Source organism: Molothrus ater, chromosome 5 (genome assembly GCF_012460135.2).
Source record: "Molothrus ater isolate BHLD 08-10-18 breed brown headed cowbird chromosome 5, BPBGC_Mater_1.1, whole genome shotgun sequence".
Classification (NCBI taxonomy): Eukaryota; Metazoa; Chordata; class Aves; order Passeriformes; family Icteridae; genus Molothrus; species Molothrus ater.
Window position 1 is genome coordinate 47,557,948 of NC_050482.2, and position 20,001 is coordinate 47,577,948.

The window sequence follows — 20,001 nt, forward strand, 5'->3', positions numbered from 1 at the left end:
TTTTCAGATATCCTGTTCACTTACCACAAAGTAAGAGGTGATTCAGCTTCCAGATTCACGGTATTAGGCCCCAAAACTGAAGCACTGAGTTAACATGTAGCCTGTGTAGGAGGGGCTGCCCTGAGGCTGCATCCATCCTCTTCCCCTTTACTACAGCAAGATGACAACTCCAGACCTGGCAACTCACAACATGAGAGAAATCCCACCTCATACTGGAGGGAATCTGAGGTTTCCAGCACTGACTTCACAAATGGCAGTGGTTTATGCAAGCATCTGGGAGGAAATCTTTGCTCCTTTAGCAACCAGAAGGACAGGATTTCTTACCTGGCTCTTTGGGGACCCACCCTGCTGTCCCCATACAGGCAAAATGCTGCAGGTCCCTGTCCCTAGGAGGCACACTGTACAGCTACAGTGAAATAGAGGGATTTGCTCTTACCTCTCTCTGCTGGTGGTGAAAGCTCAATAAAGCTGCGGCATTTCTCTTCTGAAACACAAAACCAAAGCTTTGAGTTTATTATAAAACAATGCAGGGAACACAGGGGAAAAGAGAATCTCTTCATCTCACTCTCTTTTCAGTGCATACATCTATTCATCCCTGAATCTACCCATCAGACCTTCTCACCTCCAGTCTTTTTCTATCTTTCCAGACCTTCACTGAGGCAAACGATTGGGAGGCAGCATTTTCCTGCAAAACTAGAAATTACCTTTTCAGGAAAAAAAAGCTTCAGCAATTTGTAAATCTTTCTAGCTTCTGTTGAATATAAAAATCTGTTGCTACTCATTCACAACATTACTGATGATCAGGTTTATTAAGGGTGTAGCTTGTAACAGACTGCAGATCCATCACTTCTGCTGAATTCCCACACACCCTAATCTCAGAAGAGCATTTCTAGCACTGCTTCTCAAAGAAGAAAGCAAAAAAAGAACTTCCCAAGTGAAATACTTTGTGACAGAGATGCAAGTCCCCCTTCTGTGGCAGAGACTCATACAGAAATATGGTCCTTGGTCCTCACATTTTAGGCATGCTATTTCAACAAATTGTGTTAATATTTGCTTTGGCAAACTACTGTCTCAGCTGAGGGTCCATCATTATTATCTGTAAGCCTCTGTCCCTGCATAGTGCATGACTGCATTTGAGGGTCCTCTCCTCCACTTGGCACAGTATTTTCTCCCTGACTTTTCCGCTTCATGTAAGAATCTAATTTTCTTAATTTCTATCCCCAGTTCTAATCTTTCCAAATCTCCTGTGCTACTTCTGTCATCCACAGCTCTCAGGATGCTACCCAGTTTAGTGCCATCTGCGGTTCTCATTAACTTGCAATTTGCTCCTTCACCTAGAACTTTAATGAGGATATTCAGTAATGGCTCATCTAAACTGATCCTGCGATTAGCCTGAAAATGAAATCCTTTCTCCAGCTCAACTCAAACTCCTTTTGTTCAGAGTAGTCCCTTCTTTGTTGTTTTTGTTGTCTATGCAGTTCCTTCAAAGATGCACTACTGTGGGTGGGTGATTTACAGGAAGCAGGAGGCTGAGACTGACTGTGCTTCTATCCTGTGCTCTATCCCGTGTTCTGCTGTGATCCAGATGTTACATACTTTCTCTGTTCCTTCAGGCACTGGGGTTATTCCAGGACTGCCCAGTGAACAGAAAAGTTGTTTAGAGAAATCAGTTGAGGGATGTAGTTTCATTCCCACAAGCATCATGGAAACACAACCCAACCCAAGCCAGTCATGAATAAACACATCTCCTTCCACAGCCCTTCTGGAAATGCTCATAACAAAAAGCAGCCCACTTGTGAGGACATGAGAGTTTCAAGCACACTGCCTTCTGCTCTAACCCCTCCTTCTGTCTGCTTTTCTTCACTAGTTATTTATTTTCAAACTGACAGACACAGAGATGAAAAATACTATACTGGAAGGATGGCTTGGTTAAAGAAGGTGAGACATTTGTACTTGGGCAGAGCTGAAGGGAGGGTGGTGGGCTCAGGGGAATGGCCCTGGTGAAAGCGACTTCCATCACTCTATTTTTAGATACAAATCTCTGTGTTGGCCACCTTCTGGGTTAGTTCTGATCTTTGATGTGTGTGCCATGCAGTAAAGGGCATCTGAGCACTGCAGAGCACCCACCTGTGCTGGCATGGCACAGGATTCAGCAGAAGAACTTGAGCAGGTCTGGGCAGAAACAAGTCAAGGGTGAAGGGAAGCACCAAAGGGTTCTAGTACAGGTTGCACAACCAGTCCCTGGCACTTCAGGATTTACAGTGCCAGTCCCACATGGTCAAAAATCACTAATGAAACCTGTCACAATATCACAAAACTTAAAAGCAATTACAATATTGCAGCTCTAATCCTTAGGTTAATTTACGTCCTAGCTTTAGTTCCTTTGGGTTCAGATCCTCCAGGTTTTCTCTGTATCTCTAAGGTAGTAATTCCCTTTCTCTGTTTTATTTATTTGGTTTTTTTAAGAAAAGCCCAGTCTCTGTTTAATAACACTAAACTACCCAGTTGGATGATTTAAGAACACCAACTATTGTAGTCCTCACAGTGATAGCTAAAAATTATAATCTGCATAAAATCACTGTACTTAGATTTCTGAGAGGACATCACAAATTTACTGAAGAGCACAAAGTAAGCTGTGTATAGGAATGGAGATAGGGGGAAAAGGAAAGGAGGCTCATGGAAATTCCCATCAGGATGAACAGTGCTATCATAAGGTCATTGTCACCACCACCATCACTTGCACTTCACAGGCCCTGTTCCTGACCAAAGGGCACACCAGAGACAACCACTCTCCATTTCCCTGATCTGTGAACACTCCAGTGAAGAACAGAAATATATTGACTGCACCAGTGCCCAGGGCTGATACCATCTAGGAAAAGGAAGAATACTTTTCTCCCACGTGTTCTCAGCCTTCTACCTTTCAATTTCAAACTTCTGTGGAGTAAATACAAGGCAACAAGTTGTGGCTGCCTGAGCAAAACACTACCTGGCCCCTCCATGCTCTCTTCACAGGAAAGCCACATCCCTGTGTGGAAGTATCTGAAGGCAAAGCGGTCATCCCCAGTCTCCCAGCTGTAGTGCACTGTGTCCTCAGAGGAAACATTGCTCGTGTCTGCATCAGATGGCATGGGCACACCCACACACTGGGAGGCTTTGCTCTTCCCACACAAAGGCTTGGGTACTTTCTGGGTCCCAGTGCACCAGTAGCTGCCCAGCAAGGCTGTGGTGGAGAGGGTGAGAGCCAGCAGGTTGAGGACGACAGCCAGGAAAGTACGGCGCAATGGCAGTCCCTTCAGCAGCTCCATCTGCAACACACAAATGGGAGACACCATCATACCAGCCACTTGTCCCACACAGCCTCAGGAATCCCACCTTCTCCCAACACGCAGCTGTGGGGAGGGGTTATGAGCACTCTGCCCTCCTCACAACATCCCAACAGCTCACCCAGCATGGAAGAACCATTCCCTGAAAGCCAGGGCAGTGGACCTGGTCAGCTTCAACCATATTCAGCAAAGTATTCTGAATATCTGTACTGGGGAAGAGAGGGTGACATAGCAGGGCTGAGCGCGTTGAGCTGTCTGAGCACATGAGCAAAACGAAGGGAACATCACATTCATCCATCTCAGAGATGACAGGGAGAAACTGTTAACCAACTTCCCTCAATACCATGTGTTGCCTTTACACGAAATACAAATGCTCTCTCCAATTAAATGAGAAATCTTGTTGCCAAGTGTCCCAAAACACTTTTTCAAGCAGCTCATTACTGCACCTAGGGAGGCAGAGTGTATAGTGATTTCTCAGTGGGAAAAGGCAGGAAAATGTTCCCAAATCGCTGAAGGTCACACATCAAAGCAGTGACCGGCTCAGAGAGAACACCCAGCTACCCAGACCTGGTATCTTAAGTACAAGCCACAGAGCAGCACCTTCCACCTGAGCTCTCATCTGCACCTCAGAAATTTGGTAGGGTGATGGGATGGCAGCGTCTTTGCTTTCACACAAAGTGCCAAAGGTTTTTTCCCTATAAGGGTGAATGTTGCCACAAACATTCTTACTGATTTCATCTCATCACTTAAAGTAATTCAGAAAGTAGTTTGTGAATCAGGGACTTTCTCACTCAGAGGAAAGATGAAGACTTTAGGGTTCCTGCAAAACCCTGCACTCACTCCTGAGAACCCCAAAATATCACTCCATAGATTGATTAGATGTCATCTACCCACACATCAACTTTCATGTAATCAATGCATGTCTCTTCCCACGTGGCACTCCCTATGTTTGGCACAACTTCATCTAGATACTCCCACCCTTTCCTATTTATGACTCTGAAAATCTATTTACCCATGAATAGATTCAGCTTGTACAGACACTGCCTGCTGCGGGTCCTCTTCACTTAACTTTGGCTGACTCACCCAAGGCTGAACGTGTGAGAAAAACCATTCTGTGGACATCACTATAAATAAACAATACAGACCCAGCTTTGCATTGTCTGTGACTGCACCACACATAAACCAATTAGAACCAATTTTTTCTGCTACCCAGCAAGCTTGGAAACACAGTCAACAAAGACAGTGCAGAAGCTCCTCTTGAAAAGCAGGATCTTATTAGCATCTCACCATACTGAGAAAGCAGTGCCTGACCCTGAAAACCCTCATTGAAAGCAAGAAAATACTCGGCTCCTGAAATTTTCCTGTGTTGTTTCGTACTCTGGCTCCTTTGTCTCTTCAGCAGGACATTTCTTTCTGCACCCTGGAGATGGTAACATCTTAGTGATGCCATAACTAATGGCTTTCATGATTTGAAGGCATATTGAATATCACCATTTTCACAGAGAAGACACCTACTAGGAAGAGTTCCTGGCTAAGATTAGTGGCAAACTTCTCACTGAAAGTTTTTAGTGGAAAATTTGGCTTATGACTGAAAAGGAAATTGCAGACAAAATTGCTCTTCTCAAAACTACAGTTTTTCACCTGAAAATTGAAACCTTCAGCACACAAAGTTTTTCAGTTTTTTATCAATGCTTAATTATAAGATTTTCTGTCATCGGGTTTTGGGTTGCTAATGCTTTTATTTAACCAAAAAAAAATTACACTCACAATATTTACAAAAATCATCTTTCTAATTTAAATCTTCAGTAGTGAGAAAAATATTCTCTCCAGTTGATTTATGACAGTAGTTGAAAGGCCGTATAATTTCAGGAAGAGTGTTAAGGAAAAGACATAAAAAGTACAAGAAACAAATGAGTCAGAAGTAGGAAGTGGATCAAGGATGCAGAAGACATATGGAATGAGAAGCAAATCTAAACTACTTCCTGAAAACATTGTTAGAAAAGCTTCCCTTCACAAAAACCAAGCACTCACTGATAGAAACCAACCATAATGTCTAGATAGCCCCAAAAAGGAATGATAGTTGAATTTACCTTAGCAGCAAGTCTTTGAAGTCCTGTTAATTTGGATGAACAGCACAGAAGTGGGACTCACGCTTTGTCTGCTGTTTGTTCATCTCTATATCCCCCAAGAAACCCAATTGCTGCAAAATCCCTTCCTCCTTTGTCTGGTCCCCTCCTCCTTCTCCTCACCAGTGATTATTAAATGCTATCCCTTTGATCAGCAGCTGTTTTGTGGAAAATGGTCATTTTGTAATCCACAATGCAATCAGAGCACAGCTGTTCTGGGAGATTATATGGGAAGCGATTGGTGCAGCGGGTTGGGATTAAGTGCAGAAGAGTGACCTGTATTAATTGAGTAGAAAGTTTCTTTAAAACACTGAAAGATTCCAGCCATCCCCACATGGTAGCTATTTGGGACCTTGTATGGAGGAAGATGGCAGCTTTGGCCAGTGCTACAGGGGAGGAGTGACCTTAGCTGGGAAACTGCCAGCACCCTTGGCATCAGGTCACCCCTTGCACTGTGCACTGTCTCAGTGTAATGGCAAAGACCAAAAGCATCCTAGGATATCTTCCTGGCCACACCCAGGAGTTGCAGAAAGGGCAGAATAAAATAAATGGGGAGAGGAAAGTTTATGCAACTGCATCTGCTCTGAGGACTGAGGATTTCAGTCCCTGAAGAGATACTAATGCAGCTCTGGAAATTTCGATGCCAAAAGGAGCCCCTTAGCAGAAGAGCTGCTGAGTGGCAGACTGACACCATGGCATCACTACCACAAAGGAGGTGTTTGAAACAGCAGCAAGTCAAACCAATAGTCAAAGCATAGGACAATGAGGTAGATTGTCAGTGTCGCTGGTAGTGGCAGCTTTTACCAAAATGTGAAGGTCACTGGGAATCCCAGCTGGTTCACATTGGATGAATTTGGGAACCTACTAAGAAGAGACAGAGACTCACATTGACACAAAGTCAGCTCTGAGCTCTTGTCCTAAAACTTTAAAGGTTCTCAAAATACCTGTGTGGTATCAAACCCATGAAAAGTAAGAATGTCACCACCTCTCATGAGAAGGTACTCGAAGCTGTGGAGCAGAGCAGCACTGAATCACACTGCAAGGGAGGAGAACATCAGGGAGGGGAACATCCCAAAGGAAGACACATCCTGTCCTCCCCACAAGCGCTTAGCCCAGTGCCGAGCGGGTGAAGCTCGTACCACCACTGGGAAGGAACAAGGCAGATTCCCTGCATGCTGCTCTGCCAAGACAGAGGAAACCAGTGGTGCATCCATTGTCATCCCCTGTGTCCAGCCCAGAGCGCAGAGGCTGGAGCAGTGCAGGAATAGCTCTGGGTGACAGCACAGCCTGTGACAGCCCCACACAGCACGGGCAGCAGACGGAGGAGTTCACGGGCAGCACATGGGCTGTGCCATGCCGGGCTCCTGACCCCCCCTGCCCTGAGCAGAATGGGCAGTAGCTCTGGGGTTATTTTAATCCCAGTCGCTGCATAAACTCCTCTAATGTAGATAAGCGTTTCTAAGACGGACTAACTGAAAGCAATGCTGAATGTCCCTGTGCTCCATGGACTGCCTGCAGGTTTTTGATTAATAAAGAGGTTCTGTTTGAAACAGATGTACTTAATTTACTGGAGTAGGTAGAACAACAGCTGATGCCATTTAAAAGGAGAGTGGTTTTTTGCTTTCTTTTTTGCAGTCTATCCACATCTGGACACCTTAAATTTAACTTCTAAATGTTCAGTTAAAAAAAAAAAAAGAAACAAAACCTGGTTTACGAGCTCAAGAATAAATAAAGTCCATCTCTACTGACAATCCTTAACACCTTCCTAATTTTAAGCTTGGTTAGAGTATGATTAAAACCCAAGATTCTTTGTCCGTTTCTAAAGCTGAGTTCATGGCATATATATTGATGAAATTAAACTGAATTGGTTTAATATGAATAAGAATTCATGTTGAGAAATTGATCACAAATATGCTATGGTTTAAAAAATATGCTTATAGCAGATTTAGTATTCTGAATAATGGCAGATATTTATCCTTCCAGAAGATGGCAATCTTTCTCTAGTCTTCTTTTTGGGACTCTCTGCTGCTCACATGTATGCTGGGGGAAAGCAACACCGAAGTTTAGACTGCTATTCCTTCCCTTGAAATTCCTCCCCCTGTCCCCTTCTTTTTTTTTTTTGCAACATTTTTATGAATACAAACTCTTTACCTTGACTCTGAAATGGGCCGTGGATCTGTCCCTTGGAATTATCTGAGTATGGGAACACTTGAAATCACTGGGAAAAGAAAAAAAAGAGGAACGATTGCAGGAGCTTGGCTTTTGCTCACCTTCTACCCTGCATGAAACTATTCTGTCCAACACTTTTCACAATATTTTGTCAAGTATCACATTAAATTTCCCCAGATTATTGCATCCAACTCATAGAACACCAACACCAGAGCATGTTTCCTGATGTTCAACAAACTCCCCTTTGCAAAATTACAGGGATTTTATCTGGTTTTGGTTTGGATTTTGGTTGGCTGGTTGGTTGGCTGTTTTTTTTTAAATTTTCTATAATAACCTCACCTCAATCTGACCTATTACAGACAGGAAAATCAACTGTATCTGTCTTTCACCCTGCTGTGCCTTCAGTTTTCTCCTCTTTGTATCTGATATTTCCCACCATCATTTAGCTTGGCTAGAGTTTTTGGATGCCTCTTTCTCTTTGAACTCAGCAGCAGCCAGTCCCTGGTGACTCGTTTAAAATTTGCCCATTGAAGTGACTGCCCATAGCAGTTGATTTCCTGTGCAATCAGCCAAATGCCTGACTTATAGAAACAAAACAAGGAAACAAAATGCAAAAACCCCCAAAATCGTCACACAGCATCACTGTGGAGATTGTCAACTCTAAAGAAGCCTGGGCATTGACAAGTGATGCATTTTTATCCTGGCTCTATCCCTGGCTTGGGTATATCCTGCCCTAAAGTGACAAATTCAACTCCCAGGGATGTTGGTAGAAAAGAAGGTTGAGGAGACTTTGCCAGATAGGGCCCAAAACTTGCAGTATTTAACTGGTGGGTCCCAGGAGGCACAGGACTCCCCACAGCCCCCCATGCAGCGATGCTCCAGGGATATCAGGGACCATTTGCCATCCTGACATTGGCTCTTCAGCTGACCTGGAGAGGAAGGGAGAGCAGGAAGGGTGGCTATTTACACCCATGGAGTCGCTCTGTGAAAACTGGACAAAGACAGGTTCATACTCACCCCTCGTTCCACACATTCCTCGCACATGACACTTCCCACCGCTCCTGTTTTTGCCGTTTTTACAGGAAGATCACTTGGAGCCGCAGTCCCCTCCCTCACTGCCGCGCAGAAAGCAGGATGTCTCCCGAGTGACAGTGACATGGAGAGAGCCAGACTTCTCAAACCCAGTGACAGACTGCAAATGCCAGATTTCTCCCTGAGCTCTGAATAATTCCACTCAGATTGTAACCTTTATTTAGCTGTTTGCATGATGCATTAACTCTTGCTCTGAAAATGACCTCACCAGGCATATTTTTTTCTAGTCTAAGCATATTTAAAGGTGAATTCTGTTTCTAAGATGATCAGCTTATATTGATAGACACTGAGACTGTGGCATAAACAAAGATTGAACTGGACTAAGTAAATGCATCTTAAAGATGGACAAACCAGTCAGTCAGTTTGGACCTAACTACTTTTTTTCCCCCCCTTCTTTTTTTTCTCAAAACAAGTCTTAGTTGGCTGGATTTTTTTCCTAATCTTTATGGTTGTCAGACACTCAAAAACCACACAGAAAGCAGACATGAAAAGGAAAAAAAATCAGATGCATCAACAAAGACTTTGAGGACTCACTTGAGATTCTAGTGTCTCAATTTCTGGATAGGAAATACAAGACTATATATTATATATAAGGCTAGGTGGTTGCTTTTCACAGAGTACTTTAACTCTAGTATGTGTTCACCGGAGCACACAGAAAAAAAATAGCATTTATGTAACTTAGCTAACCATAAACTGTAAACAGACAAGAAAACCTCAAATTTACACATAGATCTATAAGGATATTAAAGAGGTGCCAGTTCAGAAAAGGGTCTGTACAAAACTCCAAGCAGACAAATGCTTACCTTATCTACTGCTCACTATTCCCATCTGCTCTTCTGAGGCATCCAGTGAAATACTACAAGGTGATCATGGATTTGCCCCCATGTCTTTCTGTCTGACTGAGCATGTAGTAGCCAGGAAATTCCATGAGATCTGAGCAGACGCTTTGAAATGCACCAAGTCTGTCATTTTATTGATGGTTTAATTCTTTCTGAGCTCGCTAAATCATCACAGCACAGTATATCAGCCACTAGATTGGCAGGGCGTCCACTTCTGCAGAATGAGCCTTTGTAATTTGGTAGTCCCCTCTATGAAAATTGTTGCTACTTTTAAATCTACCACTGACAAGATCTCAGTCTGTTACTACTTAGAATCACAAACACTCAGACTGAAAGACTACCACAAACTCCTGGGGCTTTTTATCATCAAGAGGAACCATTGCAACAACATAGTCTCCTCTCACATGTAACAGAGCCCAAATAACTTTGGATAATCACCTCTAGTGATACACAGAACTCCTACCAGAGCTATAGCACATATTTTATACAACTACCTGGTATTGACTGTGCAGCAGAATATGATGGAGAACCCATCACATGCTTAGAAAAGTTATTCCAATGATTAATTAATCTCACTCCTAAAATTTTACTCTTGCTCTGTAAACAGTGTCTGCTTTAGTTTTCCAACCTGACCAGGCTGCTCCAACACAAAAATAAATACCCAGTGAAGTGATTTCCTAAAAATGTTATTGTAAGAGTCACAAATCAATGTGTTTCATTAGAGGCACACACTGTGATCTAACCACCTGGCTGGTGGCCCAAATTCCTAGTTCTGTACTTGGCTCTGACACATCATTTTCCCCTCCCATCGGCCAAGTCATTAGTGGTGCGTTTACACTGCAGTCAAAGCAGTGGCAGTGATGGGGAGTAAACAATCAGTGCTTGTTTTAATTGGGTGTTGCTAGGAATCTCACTCCAGCAGTAGGGAGCGCAATGCAGGGTACAAACCTAAGTCCAGGAACAGACCAAACTGTGCTAAGCTCAACATAGCCATGGCTGGATTCATAGTTCAAAATAGGTCTTATTTCAGCACACTATAAAGTTGGGTCCTTGGAGTCATTCCTACAGATGCAAATCTACAGCACAGGAGATCCTTGTTGATACTGGAATCAGCACAAAGACAGTGGGAGACATTCTGTTTTGGTAATGAAAAAATTTGAGGACCTAAAATTAATCTGTGCAGAGAGTGCTTCACACAGATGAAAGTGATCTTGGAGTCAAGGATATTTTTAATATGTTTTAAAGAAAAAAAAATCATTTGAAACAATACAGTTAAACCACACTGCACTTTGGTTTCACTCATGGAAATGAGAAGACTAAAGCAATTGTTCTTTGTTTCAATTTATCTTTTTCCCCATTTCACCATGGGGAATCAGAATAAGCACAGTTAGAGGAAGCCTCCAAAGACTATTTAATCAATCCATCTGCATCACAATGACCTTAGCACCCTGAAAAACTTCAAGCCTACAGCTAAAATTCTTTTGCGAGGGAGATACCACTCCATCCTGGAATACAGTCCTTTGTAATGTCTTATTCTTCCAATCAAATCACAATGTAAACCAGAAACCTTTTCCATCTCTGCAAAATCCCATGGTGTCCATTCCACTTCTGATTTATTTATTCACATGGATTGTCCTCTCAAGGCCATTGGAGCTACATAGTTCATTAAGGTTCTACTCACATGCTGGTATTTGAGGAACCAGTGCCTCAAACGAAACATCTAAGCTAGCAGGAAAGGTTTGCAAATCTAAAAGAGTGAGTAAGACAGAGAGTTAGCTTTTTTAAGGCAAGGCGTGGGAGGTGTTTTCGTTCTCTAGCTATTAAAAACTCCTTGCTTTGACAAGAAAAAAAAAAAGGGGGAGGAAGAGAAAACTGGGAGGGGAAGGATTAATGAATAAAGAGGCAGCATGGCAAGTAATGCAGTAAGCATGGTGGCCAGAAGGCACGAATGAGTTTCTCAGGCTGGGTTCACTGACAGAGCAAGGGTGCTAGCAAGCACAGATCAGAGAGGTCACCGTCTAATATGCTGTCTGAAGAGAAAAATGAGACCAGCTTTCCTTACAGGGCTGAGAAGAGGGGTTTTGTTACAGTGGATGCTTTGAAAACAATCATGCTAGATATTACAATTGCGCCTTTTATCTTTCAGGATATCCTGATAATTATCCAGGACTGAGGGCATCTCATTTTTTCCTCAGATTTGATGAGGATTTGGGATTCCTTTCCATTCCTTTATGGCATTTTGGAGCTGTGGCTTCACGGACAGTCCTGCTGTCAAATCCAATCTCCGTGGCCTTGCACACTGTGGTGGGCAGCACGCTGAAGCCACCTGTGCACCAGGGAGGAGGCAGGTCAGGACAAGGCAGCAGTGACACCAATGTGGGGCCCTGGCCCTGTGCCTTGGAGGCCCAGTGGGAGCAGGGAATGCCAGGATCAGATGGTGTCACTGCCATGGGCATGGGGTGGATGCAGCACGTGTATGCTGTGCCAGGGAGTTTCAGGGCACCCAGGCTTCCCTACAAGTCCTGAGGGGAAGGAGTGCCCCAGTGGTTAAAAACAAAAACACCAAATATTTTGGAGACAGCCAGCAGAGAAATTGGGCGTCTGCCTCTCTTCTGCTGTATTTTTTTTTTTTTGATTGCCTTTCTTTGGGTTAGGTTTTTGTTTTGTTTTGTTTTGTCTCTCCTCCTCTCTCCACACCTCCCTGTTTCCTCATAGCCAGGATTCTGCATGCCCAGGTAACCCCAGCTCCATGCAAGGGCCAAGGACATCAGTTCCCAAGGGTGACCCAGCCATGGAAAGGAAGGGCCAGGCACAGTGACAGCACCCTGGCCCAAGGGAGGCCAGAACAAGGTGACCCTGCATTCACTGCTAGGGGCCTTTGTGCAAGTACATTATAACCTGGGTCTTAAACCATGTGCTATTTTTCCATCAGGCTCACAGTTAAAAAAAAAGAAAGATAAACAACAGTCCTTCCTAGCCCCCATTATTTTTTTCTGAGCAGGCCCAAGCTGCAATATCTCAAAAACCCATTACTTAGCCAACTTTGCAGGGGCCTTTGTCATAGATGACAAAAGATCTGTTTCTGACAGAAAAAGTGTGATTTATTTTAATGCAAGACATAGCTCAAAATGTGGTTTGTTAGGGTTTTTTTTTTTAAGAAAAACTAATTAGATTTTTAAAATGTGGATAAAACAGAGTATTCCCCTGCCAGCCTTGTTCTCAAGAAATAGCAAAGTGGTCATGATTGAAATTAAAAACAAAACCAAAAAGAGCCCTATAAAACTACTGAAGCAGACATGAGCTAGATGATGTTGGTTTCAAGTCTGGCAAAGGCAAAGGCAGCCAAGGCCAGACCTTGTGATGGAGTGTGTCAAGTGACTCTTACAATAAAGAGGCAACACAACCAGCAATGTCTGCTGTGCTCTGTGCACCCATTAACACGCCAATCTCAATGTTAGTCTCTTCCAGGTAGCCAAGGACTATTATTGCTGAGCTTTACAACTAAGCACTAAGCATTGTGGCTAAACAGCTTGACTGAACAAGAATTATTTGCCATCACCTGAACGAGGTAAGCATGAAGGCAGGAGAACCCAGCTGGCATGTTACCACAGGCAGAAATTAAAGAAATTAGGTCAGGCAGAATGGAAAGAAAGCTTCAGAAACCTCTTCCAAACAGTGAAAAGTAGTCCTCTGTGGTACAGCTTCTCATGGGAAGCAAAGATGCAGGCTGGATAATGCACTGGAAAATGTATTGCAGGCAAGAATCTTGCAGGAATTGGGCTAGGCTAGAATGTAAAATAATGGACTGGATGAGCTAGCAAGATTTTCCAATCTCTAATTTCCATGGTTAAAAAAATTGCCACAGTTAGCATTGCTTGAAATTCCTTCTCATGAGTTACAGAATCTCTGAGTGAGGCAGAATATGAGGCTGGAGCAAGAGAGGTGGGCGTGTTTCCTGGATGACACAAAGGAGAAAAAAATGAAGTCTTCAGCCTGGAATAGGCTATGAAACTAGGAGACTGGCTGGAGAGAAAAGGAGGGAACACAGCTCGGAGAGACTGCTCCCACCAGGCTGAAACATGGGTGAGATACACTGAGGACACCATGGTGAAGATTTGGGGGCTGGGTCAGTGGTAAAGAGAGTGGCTCTGAGGGAGCAGTGGCATTGCCTAAGCATGCTGCCATCACTCATGGTCAGTCCTCAGCTCTGGGTAAGAAGTGGGAAGGTTTAGCTCCTGCTCTCTGCATGACTCTCCAATATTAGTTTTCACCAGCAGAGTTCTCAATTATCAGAACATTTTGATTAGGGGCTTCTCTCGCACTCTCCTTGTCTTTAAAATAAGAATTTTCTGCTTTGCTTCGATTTGAACTCAGATTTCAGAGCGTTGGATTAAAACAAAGGATTGAAGAGCTGGTCTTTCACTCCAATCCAGTGCTGGAAAATAAATATCCTCAATTACTCCCATCAGTCATGAAGCCTCACACACAGCTTGACCCATGAAATCCCGACTTTCAACATCCCTAGCATTTCAGTTCATGACTGGATGCAGTTCCAGGTCAGCCACACCCCTTTCAAAGCAGTTGACTGGCCTGTGCTAGGGCCCTTTACCAGGGCTGGTAAATCTGTCTGTGTTGCAATCCTGAGGATGCCCTTGGGCTCTGCTAAGGGACACCTGAAGTCCAAATTATTGAGCATTTCCCAATCAGCGCTAGGAGAGTTGAGTCAATCCTACTGTAGGACATTTATAATTCCAGCCTTGGAACACCTCTAGGGCTAACACAACAGACCAGGAAAACAGCTCCCTCTGCAATCATCCTGCTCCAGGTTTGGTACAAAGGTGACGTGGGAAGTACAATATTGCTACGATTCCAAATGAAACCATTCCTGAGCTTACTGGTGTTTCTCTCCACCCACAGTCTGTTACAGACCTTAAATGTGTGCTTCATGGCTTTGTTGGAGCAGATCTGCTGTTCCCCTCTCTTCATAGATTAAAAAGCATTTTTTAATTATTAAATGAAAACTAAAATCTATTGTGAACTTCCCCACAGACCTTAGCCATTTTTACAGCTGGCTTAAACTCTGCACTGAAGATCTAGAGACTGTTGTTTCAAAAGCTCTTCTGAGGTCCTCAAGAAGCTTTGAGATCCTCTAGAACAGAAGAGCTACTGATGTCTTTTCATTGTTGCTAAAGAAAAAACCTGTGGGTCGCAGATCAAATCTGGTAAGGTACAGGTTGTCCCAGACAGCACCAATTGCTGCCTTGGGGACGTATTCAGGAAGGCGTAGGCAGGGGTGTCAGAGGAGCCATACATCCAATCTGGCTTTGTTTACTGTATTTCCTAATGGGAAGATGCCTGTACTATTCCTTCTCCACCTTCCCAGGCATGCACTGGTGCCCTGACTCAGACACCCAGCTCACTAGCTCATAAGCAAAATGTACAGGCAGGGAAAGTGACCTGATGTCTGCAGGATCTTAGCCAGATTATTCCACCACTGCTTGGAAAATAGCCATGCCTTGGGATGTCTATGTCCACCCCCAAAAAGCTTCTCCCTCTTTTTCTGAGCCCAGGGCCTCTCTAAGCTACTGGGTTATGTGTGGGTGCTCAGACTTCCCACAGAAGAGAGCAGCAGGGAATGCAGGGAGTGCCACTTCAATCTCCTATCCCAGAGGCAGATTTAATCAAGGGCTTCCCACAGAGCTTAGGGCTCCTAGCAGTGATGAAGGAGACTGAGTCTCTTCACAATCCTTTGGAGGTTCTCACAGAGGCTTTCCCTGTAGTGGTCACAGCTTTCAGGGACACAGGGGCATCAGCTGGACACAGCAGATACCCGTTCTGACTCTGTGCACACCATTCACCCTTGGGGTTTTTCCTGCCCACATTGTGGCCATGGTTTCTCTTAAATCTCTGTCTTTTTAGGGTAACACCCAAGCTGGGCTGAAAAACTTCAATTGACAAGGAATTTACTACCCCTAAACTGTCCCAGTAGCTAACCAACCTCTCAGTTTGGAGTGCACACCCTATTTCTAGATGCTCTTCGCTGCCAGCCAGTGAGGTGACTTCTCTATTGGCAACCCAAGCAGTTCCACGCATGCACAAGCCCTGACAGGCAATTTCCCATGTTGTTCTCATGCTTTGTGGCAAGTTCTGGCGTGTGGCAGCCAGGGCTCTCCGAACAGCAGGAGGGTTCTCTCCTAACAGCAGGGCTGACTCTGGCAGCATGGCTCAGGGCACCGTTCCTAACAGATTATTTAAGGGGCAAGGCTACCTTCTTTGGGGAAGAAGAAGTTTTATTCAAATGAATGCTGTGCCACTTGCCCTCAGGTTCAGAGCACCAACCCTGGATCACTTTATTTACCAGTGTAGGTGTAACCTAGATTTCAACAAGACCTTTTCTTGCAGCACTGTTTACTATTAGAAATCTATCTCTCAAGTGAAATATTTGTGGACTTCGATTAAGTCAATTCCTAACTTTCTTTTACATAAACTACATTTTGAGTCCTTTCCAGTTTTTAGCATCCTTTGAGAACTTCAAACAGGGAAACAGAAGCCAGTACTCCAGCATGATCTCACCAGCCAGGCCTGAACTGCAGGCTCTTCCCAGCTTGCCTTCCTCTTAGGAGCACAGCACAAGGCACAAGTCCTCCTGCCCTCTCACCTGTGTACCTCATCCCCAGGGTTAGGGATCCTACAGATTTGTGCCAACTGAAGAATACACTAATCTTGTCCCTGATATGAGCTCTCAGGGGATCAGACTTTAGAGGGTGCCAAGTTATACTTCCACTGCTCAGCTTGGACATAGAAGTTAGTGGGACTGAAAAAATGAAAATGTTGTCCCACTCACTACTCCCCTCATACATTTCAGAGCGATGTCTTTCCTAATCTCTTGAGGTTTTTAGCCTGGAGACTATTTATTTTGATTCCCATATCCTCTATAGTGGCACTGTGAGACAGGATACTTTCTCCAATCTCCCTGTCACATCCCAACACACACTTTGCTATAAGAAGGTATCCATAGCATTTTGTTGTTTAAATGTGCTGAAGAGATCCAACTGTGCAGTTTGAGCTGACCTTACTGTTGTTGTCCTCCTCCTTGTCATTTATGTGATACACAAATACAGCAGAAATTAAATTTTCCTGATAAATGAGTTCAGGAGATAATAAAAGATGACATCCATGGGAACCCCTCTAGAAGAATTTGCAGTAAGAGGATCTCCCCTGCCAGGTACTTTCTGAAGTCTAACCACTGACACGCTTTCCAGCCATGCAGCAGGAGTGCTGTTGGTTATTTCCCTCTAACCCTGCCTCCACAAGAACATTTCTGCATCACACCCACTGACTCTTACATGCCATGGTCCTGTTCATTCCATCCCAACACAAAAATAGCTCCTGCTCAGTCTCTTTGCCTCTGTGACTGCAGCAGGGCTCAGTCACTTCTGTTCGTGGGGCCGCTGGTCACACCAAGGCAGGGAGCCACTGCAGGGTGCTACAGGTTAGGGGAGCACGTAGACAGTGTCACCCTGTCACTACACCAGCTCCCATTGACTCAGGGATACACTGATGCAAGCTTTGTGCTGTTGCAAAACAAATACTACGGAGTTTCAGGCTCAGCAGCCCGCAGGTGTGACACAGCTGTCACTGTGCCTCAGCACAAGTGTCACTGCCTTGCTAGGCAACCATCACAACATGGTAATGGCCTGCCAATGTACCACGGGAAGGTCACAAGGCTGAGTCTTGAATCTGCAGCAGCAAACTCCAGGGCTTCTTTTGTTGAGCTCTCCATGGTCAGGTAGCCCAGGAGACAGAAATTATCTCCATCAACCAATATTTGTATTAGTAATAAAAAAGAAAAAGAAAAGAAAAACACCTCAGCCTGCTTTGCAAGCACAAGTACAATTTGCAGCTGTGAGCCTAATTTCCCAGCCATCAGAATGTATTTTTCTCCATATCTGTCAATTTTCTCCCCAAGGCAAATACTTCACTAACCGAATTATGGGCAAAGTTTTAGGGGCTATGTTCAGCCCTCTTGGAAAATACACACTTAGCATACTGGAAGCTTACTGTCCTTATTGTCACTGCAAAGACTTCCCCCTGAAGTTTTGCCCCTGACTGGTAACCTCTGCTGGGGCACTTAAAGGGACAACTTTGCCTTCAGCAGAGAGCAAGGTGGCATTAAGTTCTGAGCACTTGATAAAGCCAGGAAAGCAGGAGTCTCATTGTGCTAACCCTTATCTCCAGAAACACCTTTGACATGCAGAATGTTTGTTCGAGGTGATTACCTGGGTGGAGAGGTTATTGTTGCATAAATTATTTACTTTTAAAACCACAGTTATTTGCCTCCACCCTTCTCACCACTGCCCTGTGTACCCCACTCCTAACACACCTTAGCATTTGGGAGCACTGGGAAGAATTAGGAGGACAGCTGTGCTGGGGTGCACCTGGCAACAGACAGATGTCCACTGGGACGAGTCATTTGCACAAAAGAGCAAAAATAGTCACCTGCAAATGAAGGGAAGTAAGACCAAACCCAGTAGAAAGGCATCAATTCCTTTGCTTTTGCCTTTCCCTGTCTCTGCCACATCAGAGGCCAGGGTGAGTTTCAGTTAATCAACAGCACTTGAGGACATGATTTAGTGGTGAACATGGTGGTGGTGCTAGCGGGACAGTTGGACCTGGTGATCTTAGAGGTCTTCTCCAACTTTAACCATTCTGTGATTCTGTGAAATAAACACAGTCTAGCAAGCCTCATGCACAACAGGGACGTGCTCCCTCCCATCCCTGCAGGTGAGAAGTATATATAGCTTTCTTCTTCTAATGCTCTGTGCATCTGAAACTCTCAGAACCATTCCTTAACAGCTGCCTGAAGAGAGCAAGCAGTAGAACTGAATGGAAGGAGTTTGGATATACCCATGACACAGCTGCACTGATAAGAAACACCTTAGAGTGCAGAGGAGAGATGGAAAATCAGCACTGGGTTACTGGATAGAAGGAAGGTCACTGGCAACACTTCCCTGAGGTCACTGGCAACGATCACATTGGTTTTTTGTGGTGCAGGATTACACCCATAGTCTTAATCCCAGACAAAGCAAGTTAATTTCCTGGCCTGCAGTATGTCCTGCTGTGTCCAGTCCAGCACTGGAGATCAGAACCAATAGGCTTCCATGACTGGGTTTCCCTTGGGAAGCTACTCCACACACCAACAAAAGTCAGTCCTGATAATCAACTAAAAGTTTCCTTTCTTTCCATACACCAGTTACTTTCTTCTGGATCTTATCCCTTAAGCAGCATATTCCATGTGCCTCTGTCCTTCCAAGACAAAGCTTCATCACTGTGTATGCAAACCCAGTTCTTCAGCAGAACTGCCTGACCAGCCCTGCCCTGCCTTGGTTCACTACCCTGTCAAAAGGAAGCACAACACTTGCAATGCTGGGAGCAAGACTCAGATTTTCAGAATTACTAAGGAATCACAATCCCAGAGCAGTCTACAGAGGCTACAGAGTCAGGACTGGTTACCTCCAGAAGCAGGTCTTGCTGCTCCTGATGACAGCATTGATCACCAGAAACAGAATAACCACGGTATGAAGGTCAGCGTCACATGTCTAGAAATACTTCCCAAAGTACCAAAACTGAAGAGAATAATGAAAATAAAATGGTTTTCTTTCAGGCCAATGATTGCACTCTGAAATAGGGACACAGATCTCTGTGATAGCCATGCTAGTGATGACTACTGCCTTTCAACATCACCTGGATTTCCAAGGGCAGTGGTGATGATTACATTTCTGAGCAGCATCTGGCACGCTGGGGCCTGGCTTCTCAGCATTGCCGTAGAGCAGATAACAGTAATAATCATTAGTAATAATATGGTTTGGTTTGCTTCCTCAGACCGTTAGAATAAGTTGTCAGTAAGAGTAATGAGCATTGTGCTTGCCTTTCATGCCAGTGCAAATTTAATTCCAGTGCTGCAAAGGTATTCACCTGGCTCTATGAGGATATAGAGACACTAGCTCTAGGCACAAGCAGCCATATTCCCCAAAATGTCTATTCCACGTGCTCTGTCTCACTAAAAGAACAATTCAAGATTGAGAAAAGAAAAAAAACAGTCACTTATTCCCCAGAGCTATTAACCCCTTGTTCCTTCAGCAGGCTTACCAGGGAAACAGTCACAATATGTGAGTCAAACTGAGGCAGCACATAGGCTGAATATGGCCCAGATATGTGCAGACCATTAAATTACATTATATTTGTGGGGCAGCCTGGAAAGATAAATTGAGTCAGACAAGTACCTATAAAATCTGTCATGGTTTAAGCCACTCTTTTTCAGTGGTTTATTGCTATCCTCTGAGCTATGACACACGAGCTGAACAGTGCTTGTAGTGGTATGACGTGAAACAGAGCAGCATAAATCACATCCTGCAATAGTTAACTTATCAAAAGGTGAATGGATGCCTTTAG

The 20,001-nt window shown here is 44.2% G+C and overlaps 1 protein-coding gene across 3 annotated transcripts in view; it reads right to left on the reverse strand.

Moving 5' to 3' along the window:
* The window catches only part of GSG1 (germ cell associated 1), a 90,206-nt gene that overhangs the window by 4,373 nt on the left and 65,832 nt on the right, over positions 1 to 20,001 (reverse strand). Inside the window, exons 1-5 of one of the 3 annotated variants that reach the window (XM_036400528.1) lie at positions 9,514 to 9,800; positions 8,636 to 8,810; positions 7,601 to 7,667; positions 2,987 to 3,305; positions 437 to 484 (exon numbers count right to left, since the gene is read on the reverse strand). In XM_036400528.1, the coding sequence (XP_036256421.1) occupies positions 437 to 484; positions 2,987 to 3,305 (367 nt within the window). In that variant the 5' untranslated portion in view covers positions 7,601 to 7,667; positions 8,636 to 8,810; positions 9,514 to 9,800. Of the gene's footprint in view, positions 1 to 436; positions 485 to 2,986; positions 3,306 to 7,600; positions 7,668 to 8,635; positions 8,811 to 9,513; positions 9,801 to 20,001 lie in introns of those variants that run through there. The other 2 variants (XM_054514841.1, XM_036400529.1) reach the window with 2 other exon arrangements.